This window comes from Xiphophorus maculatus, chromosome 19 (assembly GCF_002775205.1).
Source record: "Xiphophorus maculatus strain JP 163 A chromosome 19, X_maculatus-5.0-male, whole genome shotgun sequence".
NCBI lineage: Eukaryota > Metazoa > Chordata > Actinopteri > Cyprinodontiformes > Poeciliidae > Xiphophorus > Xiphophorus maculatus.
The window spans coordinates 5,229,024-5,244,008 of record NC_036461.1 but is presented as its reverse complement, the minus strand read 5'-3'; the positions used below and the strand labels follow the sequence as shown (position 1 = coordinate 5,244,008).

The 14,985-nt window shown below is 36.9% G+C and overlaps 1 protein-coding gene across 4 annotated transcripts in view; it reads right to left on the bottom strand.

Moving 5' to 3' along the window:
- LOC102225793 (ena/VASP-like protein) overlaps positions 1 to 14,985 on the bottom strand; it is a 44,624-nt gene that overhangs the window by 29,169 nt on the left and 470 nt on the right. Inside the window, exon 1 of one of the 4 annotated variants that reach the window (XM_023353080.1) lies at positions 9,064 to 9,315. The exons of 1 other annotated variant lie outside the window; for it this stretch is intronic. In XM_023353080.1, the coding sequence (XP_023208848.1) occupies positions 9,064 to 9,086 (23 nt within the window). In that variant the 5' untranslated portion in view covers positions 9,087 to 9,315. Of the gene's footprint in view, positions 1 to 5,530; positions 5,829 to 9,063; positions 9,316 to 14,985 lie in introns of those variants that run through there. 2 more of the 4 variants (XM_023353082.1, XM_023353083.1) reach the window with 2 other exon arrangements.

Sequence of the window (14,985 nt, the reverse complement as noted above, 5' to 3'; positions counted from 1 at the left end):
ATATATCACTTTGAATGAAACTACCTGATATTTTCTCTTTTTTCATCAAATTTAAATATACTGATATAATTTTCTATCAAGTATGACAGGAATAAAAAAATGCTCATCACATAATCACATCCTAAACACCTCCTCTGCACCACTTTCCACAGCAGATTCCTCTGAATAAAACTCGGCCAACCAGGAGGCGTCCTGCAAAGTGACAACTTCATTCCTTCAAATAATCCGTTTTGGTTCATGCTCATTAACTAGCTCAAAGCTCCTGAATGACAAAAGCACATGGAGAGGCTGCCATGTGCAGCAGCAGCAGGAATAATTACACGGTCTAATGCATCGCTGGTCGGAGCTGCTGCTTATGGAGACATGAAGTTGGCAACAGAGGAGTAAATAAACAGCAGAATGAGGAAGAATGCATTAAGCTTTCAGTGTTTGTTCAACTTAAGCAGTGAATTTATCAGAGCTGAAACGATTAATTGGATTAATTGATTATTAAAATATTAATCGATTAATCGTTAACTGGAGTTTACATGCTAAAAAAGGCAATTTGCTAAAAAAGGAACATATTCAGAGCAGTATTTAAGGCAAAACTGTACAAAAATACAAGCATTTTGCATTTAAGATAATAAAAAACCTTTGTCTGTAAAGATGTTTTACCCAAAACGCCTCAAGTGTCAATTTTAGCTTTACTTGCTTCAAATTATGCAAAATAAAACAATAATTTTAAAAAGTCCTTGTGTTATCCAATCATTTTCACATGTTGCTGTTAGAAGTATTTTTTAGTTACAAATGGTCAAGCATTCACTAAAGGAATGCTGTGTCATCGTTTTTATGCAATAAAATGTTTGTTTTATTATTTAACAAAAGAATTTAAATATTTTTTGCACCTTTTAATGTATTTATAATTCTGTATAAAATTAGTTTAGTTGTTAAATGAAAAATTCAAAATGTGCCAATTTTTCTTTCAAGTACGCAATTAATTGTAAGAATAATCGATAGATTAATCGATTGATAGATTAGTTAAGGCCAAGAGAAGCAGATAGAAATGACTTAGAAATGCAAATTGCTGCTCAGACTGAATCAACCCGCCCTGCGTTTGTGACATGCTGCTCTGCCTTCTTCCCCAAACAGGAATAGAAACACATAATTATCCACCAGCATGCCATACATCATGGTACCCATACTGTACGTAAACCCAAAATAAAACAGATGGATATTTTTAGCTCAAGCATGGCTTAGGACAACAGGAAGCAGGAAAAAACTCTTTCATACTCTCAGTTTGTTTCCAGTGCGTATATTTTATTTGATGTATGTATAATTACAGTAGTCTTTGGGGTGACGCTGGCGCTTTGGGTGGAGGTGTGCAAGTTTATTTACAGCGCCAGCATCTGGGTGGGTGTGGAGTTCAGCTGACTGACAGGTTGGATTAGAGACCGAGCCAAGTTGGGCGGATCATTACCTCACAGCAGTTTTAAATCTAAATTAACCACGACTTAACTCCAGCGCAAGACCTCTAATCTGTTCCAGGGGGGAAAGTACTGCTCACGGGCAGAGAAACAGGCACCGGGAACTAAAAACAGAACCGGCAGCGAGAAGCCGGGTCAGATTCTGTTCGCTTGTTAAAACCAAACTGATGAGTCAATGTGAGCTGGGTTTTAGTATCACTGCTGGCTCTAAAGTCAGTAAGAGTCACACTGATGCGGTTCAGAGCATTTCATTTTAAATTTAGACAACATAAATACTTAGAAATCCTGCACACTGTCAAGAGAAAACCAACTTCATCAAAGAACAGATAATAGTAGGGCTACAACTAACGATTATCAGATTTTTCACTTAAGCCTTTTTATACAATAATATAAATACATTAAATATGCAGATAAACAATTCAATAAACATTTCATTGCCAAAATGCAATGACAGCATTCCTGTAGTGAACACCTGATCATTTGTAGCAAAGGATGCATCTGCATCAAAATGTGAAGCGCTCAGCCCTTCTGCTTGATTAAAAATTAACATAGTATAGGGATAATCTACTGACTCTTATTTGATTAACCAATTAATAATTTGATGACTAAGTTACGTTTTTTCACAGAATTTGAACCAGGTGAAGCTAAAACTATGCCACTTGAGTTTTGGGAAGAACATACTTACAATTTTTTTCTTATTTCGTCTTAAATGCAATATATATATATATATATATGTTTTGTACAGTTTTGGTATAATTACTGCTCTGAGTGTGTTGTTCTTTCAGCAAAAGGCCTTTTTTGGGTCTGCATCTTCCATTTGACAATTAATCAATCATTAAATTATTTAATGATTATTTCCGTAATCAATTAATCGCAATTAATCGTTTCAGCGCTAGTAAACCCTCCTTTTTAAAAAAAACATGCCGTATAAGACAGAATGCAGAGCATGACAACCTGTTGCTGAAAACAGAAATCAAACTGCTTTCTCCAGATCAAGTCAAACTTATGTGCTAAAACTTAATGGCAACAGAAAAAAAAGCAGAGTGAGCGTTCCTACTTTGGCCAAAGATCTTCTATGCTGGAGAGATGAGTAAAAGTGATTGGATCAATTCAAGGATAATAAAATATCATAGAGAAACTTGGCTTCAGTGGAAGGAATCCCATTCAAATAGACAAAACGCAGATGACAGTCAGCAGCCAGACGACCAAGCAGAAACTTTCTCAGGACAATAGATGCTTTTGCTTTACTGTCATTTTTAATGTTTTTGAGTAGGGGTGCAACGATTAATCTGCCTTAATTTTGAGCTACGACAAGCCTTGAACAAATGTGGCATCATTTAGGAAGGAGTAAACAGGCTTTCCAACGGTTTGAGACTTATTGCCAAGAAACGTTGCTACAGGAAAGAAAACCTTAAGCCAAATACAAATGGTTTAACTTTTTGTGCTGGGTTTATAATCCATATTCCAAAGCCTAAACATGCCAATCCCAGATGTTGTCCTGAGTGCACCCACTTCCACAGCCTGTATATTTATCTAATCCCACCCCTGCTCCATCTGGTCCACACAAGTAAACACTAAAACTGCACAATCGAGGATGGTTAAGCTCCAAATGAACAAAACTCGAAGTCCTAAAGGCATTAATGCAAACCACATAAATATAGCTCTGGGCATAGCTCTCTATGCCACAGTCACTGCGGAAAAAACATAAATCTAGTGCCATGATAATTTAGTTGGTGGGGTAACAACCTTAAAGGTGATCTATTATGCTTCTTTGAACAGGTTAGGATTGGTCTGTGGTCTATACACAACCTGTTCATAACATCTTTTACACAAAATCATTCTTATATGATGAGATTTTAGTCTGTTCCTTTCAGAATGAGCTGTTTTAGGGCATCTTGTCACGCCCCCAACTCAACGTTTACACTCACACATGAAAATGACTGCAAACAGACTGCGCAATTACACAACCAGACATCTTTGAAAAGTAGAAGTGGAGCCTCCTGCACACCCAACAAGAATGCTGCAAGTGGTTTATGGAAGGTGAGTCAACAACAAGACAGTTGTCTTTTCCAGCAGCCATTGTACAGCGCATGCAGCAATAAAACTAGCTGACCAAATGTTCTGGAAGTCTGCTGGGGTTGCTAGGTAATGGACTGAGCTTCGCTGGGATTGCTAGGTAACGGGCAGTGCCTGCTGACTTGTAACATTACATTCAAAAGGTTTTTAAATTTACCCAAAATACATTAACTTATAGTCAAAAAGATTTCCCTAAGAGCTTGGGTTGTTTTTAGAAGCAGTAGAAACACAGATGGAATAACAAAACCATGCAAAATGTAAATTTTGCATAATAAATTCCCTTTATGTTTTATGCACAAAAATAAAAGCACCAGAAAATAACATGTAATCTAGAGTTTACATTCCCCTGCTTCTGATTCTTTAATTATCTACGTTATATTTGGCTCAGCATGCAGCCACCCCTGCATGTATAAAACCAACAAAATACAACTGTCAAAAGCTAACTGTGGATTTTTATAGCTTAAAACACCAAAACAGGACATTTTACCCCGAAAGCCAAGACAATTTTAAGCAGAAGGAACACAAAAAGGTCTAACTGTTCATAATTTTCCTTTTAAAGATGAACAAGGCTGCCATCCGAGCTGTGGGGACAACCGCAGCGACCCTGTTAGCATCAACCCCGCAGAGACCACTGGCCTGAAAGACTGCTGCCTCAGCCAGAAGCCAAACTGTGTTTAATACATGTGTGAATTAAAAATGCATGGAGGCCTTAAAGAGTTCTGCTGTTCAGAGATGCTCTGTGCGAAGCTGCAGAGTGTTCAGAATAACGACGAGGCTCGTTGCATCTCTGACTTTCACTGGGAAAATGCAACCAGACAGGATCTACAAAACGGTAGATCAGCTTCACTGTTTTATGGAAAAAACATAACAGTTAGCTCAAACCAGTCATGTACAGAGCAACTAATCCCAAATAACCTCAATTCTGTTTCCATACAGCAGATTAAGATTACAGATTAGTATTTTAGCTCTGATTAAAATACAAAAAGGAAAGATTTGTCCATCTGTGCTGCACAAATGTTGAGAAGCTTTCTTCCTTTTTCACACTCACTCCGTCCAACTCATTTAAAATTCCTCATAAGGTGTTTTATTATTTAATTTCAGTCATAACACTTCACTCTTCTCTGATATTTATAATCGGAGGAAATGCTCATCTACAGAATACAGCTGCAACTAACATTTATTTTACTAATTGATTAATCGATTATTCTGATGATTAATCGGTTAATCTGATTTTTAAAAATGCCACATTCTACGTGTTTTTCATTTAATTTCAAAAAATTTTTATACAATAAAAAACAAATAATTAAATTAATTTTTAAAATGAGAAATAAATATTTTATTGCCTAAAATGCAACAACAATTTGAACCGGGTCAAGTCAAAACAATGCAAACATATTTACAAATGATTTTTATCTTAAATGCAAAATGTTTATACAATTGGTACAGTTTTAGCTTAATTACAGCTCTGAATATGTTATTCAAATTGCCTCTTTTTTACAGTATGTATACTCTAGTTAACAATTAATCGATTATTCTGATGATTAAGTGATTAATCTTATTTAAAATTTGCCACATTCTGCAGATTTTCATTTAACTTCTTAAACTTATTTATACAATATACAAAAACAAATAATTCAAGTCCTTTTTAAACAAGAAAGTAATAATTCATTGCCTAAAAAGCAACAACATAGCAATCATTTGGTGAATTTGAATCAGGTGAGACTAAAACTATGGAACTTGAAGAGTTTCTGTAAAACACATTTACAGAAAAATAAGGTTTTTATTTTAAATGCAAATACAAATGTGTATATTTTAACTTAATTACTGTACTGAATATGTTGTTCTTTCAGAAATTAAAATTTTTTTTTAGCCTTTATACTCTGGTTAACGATTAATCGATTACTAAATTACTAGACGATTATTTCAACAATCAATTCATCATGAGTAATCTGATTAATCGTTTCACAGACAAAGAAAGTGTCAGCACAAACCTGGCAGTGATATGGCTGTAAAACAACCCCGAGTCACTGACGCTCTGAGGGAGGCAGTAACGCACCGCTTGGACCCGATGAATGTCCATTTTGGTCAAAAGGGAAACAGAACTACAGCCCCAGGAGAGCAGCTATAACATCACGTTCGACCAGAATTAAAAAGAAGCGATGGGCAAGAAAACATCCTTTTGGTATAAGAGATGAGACCCAGTGGTTCTGAATTCATGCGCTGCTGCATCCACAGTTGGACCAATAATCCATCCTTCCAGCAACAAAGAGATGACTGACTGACAGGCAGAGATGAAGTCATTGACCTGCCAGCTGTGTGTTTGAGCCTCTGTGCTATTGTAATATTGCTAACCCAGGGGAGATTACCTCATGTCCTAAGCCCCGCCCCCTTCCATCATACACAGCTTTTTCAGTCTGCTGTTGGGGTTCCTGCTGCTACTGCTCACCACCAGCCTTCTCCACCAGCCAGTGATGAGCAGAACCTAAATTAACAAACACCGGTCTATACTGTGGTGACTAATATTGATTGGGGTGGCCTCGGCCTCAGAGGACGGATGTGAATACATGAATACAACACTCATTAGCTGCAGAGGGGTTCATGCTAACTGTCCATCAACACCCACAAAGAGACCAACCCTGTTTTCTCAGCCTCTGCTCAAGGAAAAACGACACATAAAGCTGCATGCAAACCTCTACACTGCAAAAACACAAAATCTTACCAAGTAGTTTTGGTTTACTTCCTGGGGCAAATATCTTAGCATACTTGAAATATGATAAAACTAACTTATTAGTAATTTTTCAGCGAGATGAAGGAGTTTATTCTATTGTTTATTGATAAAAGAAAAGTGCTAGTTGCATTGGTAGATTATTTCACTCATAAGAAGAAAATTTTCCCATATTATAATTTAATTTACCTGCCAATAGAACAAGTACTTTTTCATCAATATTAAGGAATTATGTACTTTAAAAACCAAAATAAATTATGTAGCTTTATGTTATTAAAGCTAAAGTTTCATCAGTAACACTTTATAACAAATTTATGTCAGATCATGATTTCTTTGTTAATGTCCAGCTGTCATAACAAAGACATTTTGAATAATGTCAACTTTGTATTAAAAGTGTCATGATTTACCGAATGACACTTTATGACAACAGTCATAAATATTAATGAAGACGTACTCATGTTCATGACAGGTGTTATATCATGTTCATGACAGGTGTTATATCATGTTCATGACAGGTGTTATATCATGTTCATGACGGTGTTATATCATGTTTATGACAGGTGTTATATCATGTTTATGACAGGTGTTATATCATGTTTATGACAGGTGTTATATCATGTTCATGACAGGTGTTATATCATGTTTATGACAGGTGTTATATCATGTTTATGACAGGTGTTATATCATGTTTATGACAGGTGTTATATCATGTTTATGACAGGTGTTATATCATGTTCATGACAGGTGTTATATCATGTTTATGACGGTGTTATATCATGTTTATGACAGGTGTTATATCATGTTTATGACAGGTGTTATGACAGTCATATTCACAACCCGTCAAATAAAGTGTTACCGAACCTAACCTTACTTTAAACGTCTCCACAGTCTGACTAGCTAATAGATGCAACATACATCTATAAGTTTCACTTTTTGAAGTGGATAACTGAATTAAATTCACTATTTGATCATATTTAAATGCTTTGAGATAAACATGAATATCATATCTGGTGAAAAGCCTAAAACCAGCACACTGATCGCCCCAGATTACATCAATTATTTATTACAAATGTCTTTCAATGCCAATCAGGCCTCAGGCTAATCGACATGGATACATACTGCACAACACAAACCCACAACCTGACAGTGTCACTCGCCCTCTAATTAGAATTAGAGGAATTAGCACTCTACAAAAACACAGACTCTTTTCTGTTTTGTATTTTATGTCTAGTTTCTAGTGCAAATATCCTAGTACACCTTAAATAAGATGAAACTAATTTAAAAGAAACTTTTCAGAAAAATATAGGAGCTTATTACAGGTAAATAATTCCTTAATATTGATGAAAAAGTACTAGCTCCACTGGCAGGTTATTTCACTTAATGGGAAAACTCTCTTGTTACAATGAACTAGTATTTTTAATCAATATTAATAATTATTTACTTAAAAGATCTAAAATCTTGCTGAACTGTGAACTGTCTGTTAGTTCTGTCTTATTTTAAGTGCACTAAGATATTTGCACAACAATCTAGACCAAAACTACTTGGTAAGATTTGGTGGTTTTGCAGTGCACTTTTGTTTGCAGGCAAACATGAACCTGACAGTCGTATTGATAAGAAATGTATGTTTATTTTGCTAACTGAGTATTTTATTGATCATTCAGACGATCAATTGATTATTTGGATAAAAATTCTGCAGATCTTTTCATCTAACCACAAAAGCTTATTTTATACAATAATAGAAATCAATTTAAAAAATGCAGGTGAACAAATGACCAAGTTTTTGAAATAAAATGAACATTTAAGTGCCTAAAATGCAATAACTAAACATGCCTTTAGTGTAAGTTTGATCTTTTTAAAATTAAGTTTTTGTACAGTTTTGGCTTAAATAAAGCTCTGAATACGTTTTTCTTCCAGCCAATTGCATATTTTTAAGTCTGCATACGCCAGTTACCAATTGACCGATTATTAATGATTAATCGATTAATCATGGTTAATCCGATTAATCGTTTCGTCCCTGTGTGTCTGTAAGACGAAATGACAGTCTGAGCCTCCTCCCCTCCATGTTACCTGCTCTGACATGCAGACAAGTTTCCGGTTGTGATCCGACATGTGATCTGGTTGCAATAGATCACTGGAGTTCACGCAGTCAAATCTAAACCATTGATATTATCCCTCCTGACCCACATCTGCGAGATAGCTGCAACAAATCAGCATGAAGCAGCTGATTCATGCCATATTATGCACAAACCTCTTTGTCTGAATCTCATCTGGCTCTTGCTACTCCAGCTCATCCAGCAATCTTAGATTAACGTTCTCTATCCTTTTCTTCCTGTCTCTCCTACTTTAGGTGATGCATTGAGTCAGATCACTGCTGCGAATTGGCAGCATTGAGGCAGAAACTCCTTCCTTCTGCCTGGAAAAAATGGGAACTAAGCTAATCAAAATCAATTCTCCACAAGCAAAGAAAACACAGACGGGAGGGTGTAAGAGAAACTGGCATTTTTCCTCGAATTTCTCTCATTTTCTCTGCCACACCAGAGGAGTTCATGGCACGAAGAGCAGCTTAAACGCAGAAGCAAAAGCAGAAAAATTCCCTGTTTTCTTTCAGACCAGCAAACCTGCGAGCGTTTTTTCAAGAAGGAAGCAGATTATGTGGCCTGAAAGCCGAGCCAAGCTTTAAAAAGAAACACTCAGGAGCGAAGAATCATTCCCACACATTCCAGAAGCAATCCGATGGCGACTCGCACAACTCCACAAACACAGAACGAGAGGCGGAGAGGAAGAGTCGCGCTGCCTTACCCGAAGTCATCCAGGGAGTACATGTCGGAGAGGACGCTATCCTCGAGGATGAGAGGAGATACAAAAAAAGGTGACGATTACGGAGGAGAGGGGGAAGTGTTGGTCTGAGAGGACGGAGAGCCACACATGCTGCAGCACACTCAGTCTTTCCCCTCTTCACATCCTCAAAAGCTGTTTTTTAAGAAACCACCACGCCAGCAAAGCATGAAGCATAGAGAGAGAAAGACGGAGAGAGAGAGAGAGAGTAGGAGGGAGATGAAAAGGAAAGGGAATGAAGGAGAGAGAGAGAGCATGTGATCGCTGCAGACCGGCCCCCGAGGAATGACTTCCACAGGGTGGAAATTACATGTTACACTGCAAAAACACAAACTCTTACCAAGTATTCCTGGTCATCATCTGACTACACAAAGCTAAATTATGAGTAACTTTTCAGCAAGATATAGTCGCTTATTTTAGGTAAATAATTCCTTAATATTGATGAAAAAGTTCTAGTTCCACTGTCAGATTATTCCACTTATAACATGGAAAAAATGTCCTATTATAAATAAAATAATCTGCCAGTGGAACAAGAACTTTTTCTGCAATATTAAGGAATTATTTACTTAAAACAAGCCTCTAAATCAGCTGTGTCAAACTCGTTTTCATTTTGGGCCACATCACAATCAAGAATGTCTTTAAAGGGCCGTTTGTGGCAGAACGTGTTGATGAAACCACCTATTAATAACCAGCTGATGGTGAGAACTTCTTGAAATTAAATCATATTAAACATGTTTTCACCTTTATTTAATTTGGAACAATACAAATAAAACTGCTGATTGATAAAATGATATGTAAAAAACACAACTGTTATTTTAAGATTCTATTTGAGGGCCACATAAAATCTTCTGGCGGGACAGATTTGGACCTCGGACCTTGAGTTGGTCACGTGTGCTCTACATCTTGCCGAAAAGTTACTTTTAAGTTAGTTTTGTCTTATTTCAAGTGTACTAAAATATTTGCACTATAAACTACACCAAAATTACTTTTGTTTTTACAGTTTAACCCTTGTAGGAAACACAAAGGATTCTACTTGTTTACCTTTATTCCATTTAATTATTCCAGTTCAGACAAACTGAGCAGCAATTATGTGTAATATAATTCTCTGTTGCTCATATGTGGGTTTAGTTTGCCCGCACGCAGGGTCCATCTGGCCGAAGCAGCGCAGACATTAAGCTTCTTTACGGCAAGCCGAGGTGCAGGAAGCAAACAAAGAGCAATCTTAAAGATTAAAGGGCTTTGTGCGCCTTAAAATGGCAGGAAATATGCAGCCTGGAGCTGATAAGGTCACAGAAATACAACAGGAATTTTTTAAAAATCCACAAGCAATTACTTCACCACTAAAGTTCCCCAAGTTTTTGATCAACAGTATCAAGATGTTTATATTTACTATGAAAGGATGTAAAAAAGTATTTCCTTGTTTGTGATTTAAATGTTTTGGGCGTTTTCACACCTGGAGGTCCTGTAGACACAGTTCGATTGGGGACCAAAGTTGCAATATTTGGTGAATTTTCAGCTTTCACACCACATTGTGTCAAACGATCCAAACTAAACGGAAAAAAAAAAGTTCCCCTCCTCACTTGTGGTGGCGCTACACCAAGAACCACTGAAGGAAACTGTAAATCCATTATTCTCTCTAATAGTAGTTTTGAGGCTATAATTATGTTTTTTATATTGTCAGATTAAAAGAAAAATCCCACCCAAAGTCCTAGGGACAAAAAATGTAAACTCCCTAAAATCTTATTTTTTAAATTTTATTGTTTCGTTACAACCACTTTAAAGCCAAGATACTAACATTGGACCATTTTTTAAAGATAAATAACTAAAATTAATTGCTAATATTGTCATTGGAGAGAAAGATAGACACAGTTATGCAGCAATAATAGCTGCATAATAGTACAAAATGTATTTCTTGGAGAAATTCACAAAAAGTGTGAAATTTGGCTGCAAGTTTAAAACGGAGAGAGTATTGCCATCTGCTGGACAAAAAAATAACTTTTAGTTTACTTTAGGACACATTTAAGGACTATGACGGGTATAGGATGTTTATTCTCTTTATGAACAAATGTGTTGTTTTAGGGATAATTTAAGAAAAAAATTACATTTTAAAACAAAAATCTGAGCTATACACACAGCCAAAATGGGTTGGAAAATAAAATGAATTGCAAAAAGCATGGGTGTCCAAGGTGCGGTCCGTGGGTCACCTGTGGCCCTTGTATTGATTTTGTGCAACCTACAAAATTCTCTAGATTAATCACAACATTTCTGAGTTTTTGGTGGAAATGTACTCCTTTTTCTCTATTTATAATTCCCTAATACACGGCCGTAAAAATCCCTTTCAAGTTCTTGCTCTACGAAGCTTAATGACTTGATTTTGGATTTTTTTTGGCCTGTGACTACTTTGTAAACATGGCAAACGTTTTGCCATGTTTGCCTAAAATGAAAATAAATAAGTTTAAGAGCTTTTCTGACGTCTTCTGACCCCTCGGAAAAAAACTACACACTCATTAACAGTTAAAATACTTTTTTTTCTTCACTTGAAGGTTGAATTCTCTCCACTACATTTCAGGGTTTATTGTGAGTCTCTCTCTGCCAGCTTAAAGCTTGGAGACGGATGACTTTGGCTCACGTGGACGCTAGCAGCAGCAGCCTGCAGTGCAGTTTTACTGCTGTAAAGCAGTGTGTCCTCCATCATTTTACCTCTCCAACAATGAGTCACCAGCAGAAGCGCTTCAGAAATCATCCTGAAATGACGGTGTAGGACAAAAGCCCAACTGTTTTAAAGCTTCCTCCTCATCCAGCAGCAAGAACTTCATCAGACCTGACAGCATAAAGCAATGCACTAAAAATGCACTCATGTATACGCTTAAACGCATCAGCATTATGCAACAAAGCCCAGAATGAGGCTACATTTTTATAAAAATCTTCCTCCATGGTGATGCAAACAACCAACTTACAGTTAATTGTTGATTAATGGTTTATCATTAATCAACAATTAACATTAATCAACAACGTTAAAAACAGAAACGGTAAAATAGCTTTTCAGCAAGAAGACATAGGATATTAATTTAAGTATTTAATTCCTTAACATTGATTTTTTTTAAAACTGGCAAAATCTTAACTTATAACAAGACATATTCTGTTGTTTTGTTAGAAAGAATCAATTAGTCCCAATTGATTCTTTCTGTGTTGTAGTTTTGCCGCCATCCAGCAGAGGGCGCCGCTGGTCATCCTTAAGCGGAGCAGCAGATACAGAAATAAAGATGGTGACAAGAACAGGAAGAGAAACGGTCCAAGAGTCCAGAGTCTGGTCTTTATGCGTGTATGTTTTCAAATATAAAGCTCATTAAGTCAAGTTTTACCTTGATAACGTTCATTTAGCGGGAGAAGGGTCAATTTCTCATTCAAAAATTACTGTTTTGCTACAAAATGAGAATAATATGCAAGAAAAGCAAAGGGCATAACGGAGAAAAATTATAACATGATGGGAAAAAATATAATGCTGATAATTATGGTTCATTTTTAGGGCTGTAGTGAGTTAATTCACTTCATGAAGAAAAGTCTTAATATTCTATCAAAATCAAAAACAACCATTTATGTTACGGAAGTGAAAACTCGAGTTTAAAAGAAAATGGCTGCTTATTAATTAATCGTTAGTCAATCAACTTTAGATGAGCTCATTAGTCAATAATTTGCATCCCCTCTATACACTGCAAAAGAAGCAAGTGGTTTCTCTGTGGAGATTTAAGATTTCCCTTCTGGGCTTAAGTCAAAGAGCAGACCTGCCTCTGGCAAAAATAAACACACAGGACGCAAGGAGCTGAGCTTCACAGAAAGGGAGGAAACCGAGCGTTCGTCCAGCTGGAAGGAGCCACATGATTCCTACATGTTTGCTGTCTGAGAGGAAAACAGTTCAGCTGCTGGTTCTGACCCGGCAAAGCAACGGGGTGGAGCTGGAGCTGCCTGGCTGCCAAGCAGATCGCCAGAACACCGGCAGAGACGCAGCGTTGTCCTGTCTGAGGTGTACGTCACAGTCATTAAAGGGGCAGTATTAGGTGTTTTTCAGCCATTTTATAATAAAATCAAGTAACTATGTTGTTTAAAATGCTATATATATAAAATATTAGTTAAAATAAATTATACTTTGTAATTTAAAGGCTTAGAATTGGGCCTCTGTCTCTTTAAAAAAAACCACTCTCAGGAAGTCATTACAAAATGGCTCCTCTATTAACCCTTTAACAATATTTTTACCAGCGATGCCCTGAGAAGTGGCTTGTAAAATGATGCGCAGTTCCACCAGGTATTTGTTAATTGTTGCTGGCTACTCTGAAGGAGTTGCTCTGTAATGTGGAAGCTTGGAAACTGCAGCTCTGAGGAGGAGCTTTGCCATTAGAGGCGGAGCTAGGTCCAACCAGGCATTTTGCACTGTTCAATGGTTGCCATGGAGATATAAAGATTTCTCAGACATGCATGAACGAATCAAGGCAACACTCCAGGTATGTTTTTAATGAGGGGATATCATAACGTGATGTAAATTTTACATAATGCTGTTTAGGGTTGTCACAATAAATCAATTAATCGCATGATCAATTAAAACAAACTGAATAATTTCTATTTGCACGATTTATTGTTTCTCTCCTTCTTACTACTAAAAATTAGATGACAAATATCTTTCGTCTGAACTAGCCTATATTTTGAAGGACACATTTATTTATAATTCATTTTATTTGTTGTTTCTGTTGTTTTGTTAATTTATTTTTGGATATTTAAAATGTCTTCCAGTTCCCATGTTAAATATTCATCTTAAAGAATCTGTTCTGAGAATCATTACCATTATGTTACTTGAAAAATGATCTCAAAACAACAATACTTTTGTCATCACAATAACTTCTGGGGTGATTTATAGCCCAGCAAAATTTGTTATTGTGGCAGGTCTGGTGCTTCACCATTTAAAAACAGAAACGGTAAAATAACTTTTCAGCTAGAAGACATAGGATATTAATTTAAGTATTTAATTCCTTAACATTGAATTTTTTAAAAACTGGCAAAATTTTAACTTATAACAAGACATTTTTCCCATATAAAAAATAATCTGCCAGTGGAACTAGCTCTTTTTTTAAAATATACAAATTAAAAACCTATTGAGTTAAAATAAGCTCCTCCTCTCTGAAAAGTTACATGTAAGTTAATTTTGTTTTATTTCTAGTCAGCATAAAGAATTAAATTGAAAAAATAAATTTTGTACGGCACTGTCTTTGGCGCCCCCGCTATCGCAGCGCCCCCTATGCATCGCCTATAGTATAAACCCCTTTTCTCTCTCTTTTTTTTAAGCGCCAGTGAGTATCAGACCATTTGAATAGAGGTCGAATATAGAATATATTTTTAAATGAGCAAATATGGCTTGGATCCATGCTGGAATAGTGTGTGTTTGTGTGTGTAGTGGGGGGGGTGGGGGGCTATTAACCTGCCTGGAAACCACTAGAATAAACACCCCCCCAACCCCCCGCTGCTGCCATAAGCACCCCCACTTATCCCCTGCAGCGGCTCACATATGGCGGTCACATACACCGACACGGGGCCTTTTCTTTCCCCATACATCACCGATTAGGAGAGACACACGATGCTGTCGTTTCCATGACAACACGATTCACGAACCGGGGCCTGAGTCCGGCTTTTTAGCTCACAAGGGTGGGTCCGGTGTAGGTGACAATGGAGAAGTGGTTAAAAAAATAATAGCATGTAATAGGAGGGGGAGAGGTGGCCGAACCGAGCTGCTGAATGAGCCAAAGCTGCTGCAGTGATTTTCAGACGTATGCGAGAGGGAAGGAAGAGGGCAGAGCATCTGGCATGACGCGTCAAACGGAGCGCATGGAGCCGCAGCAGCGG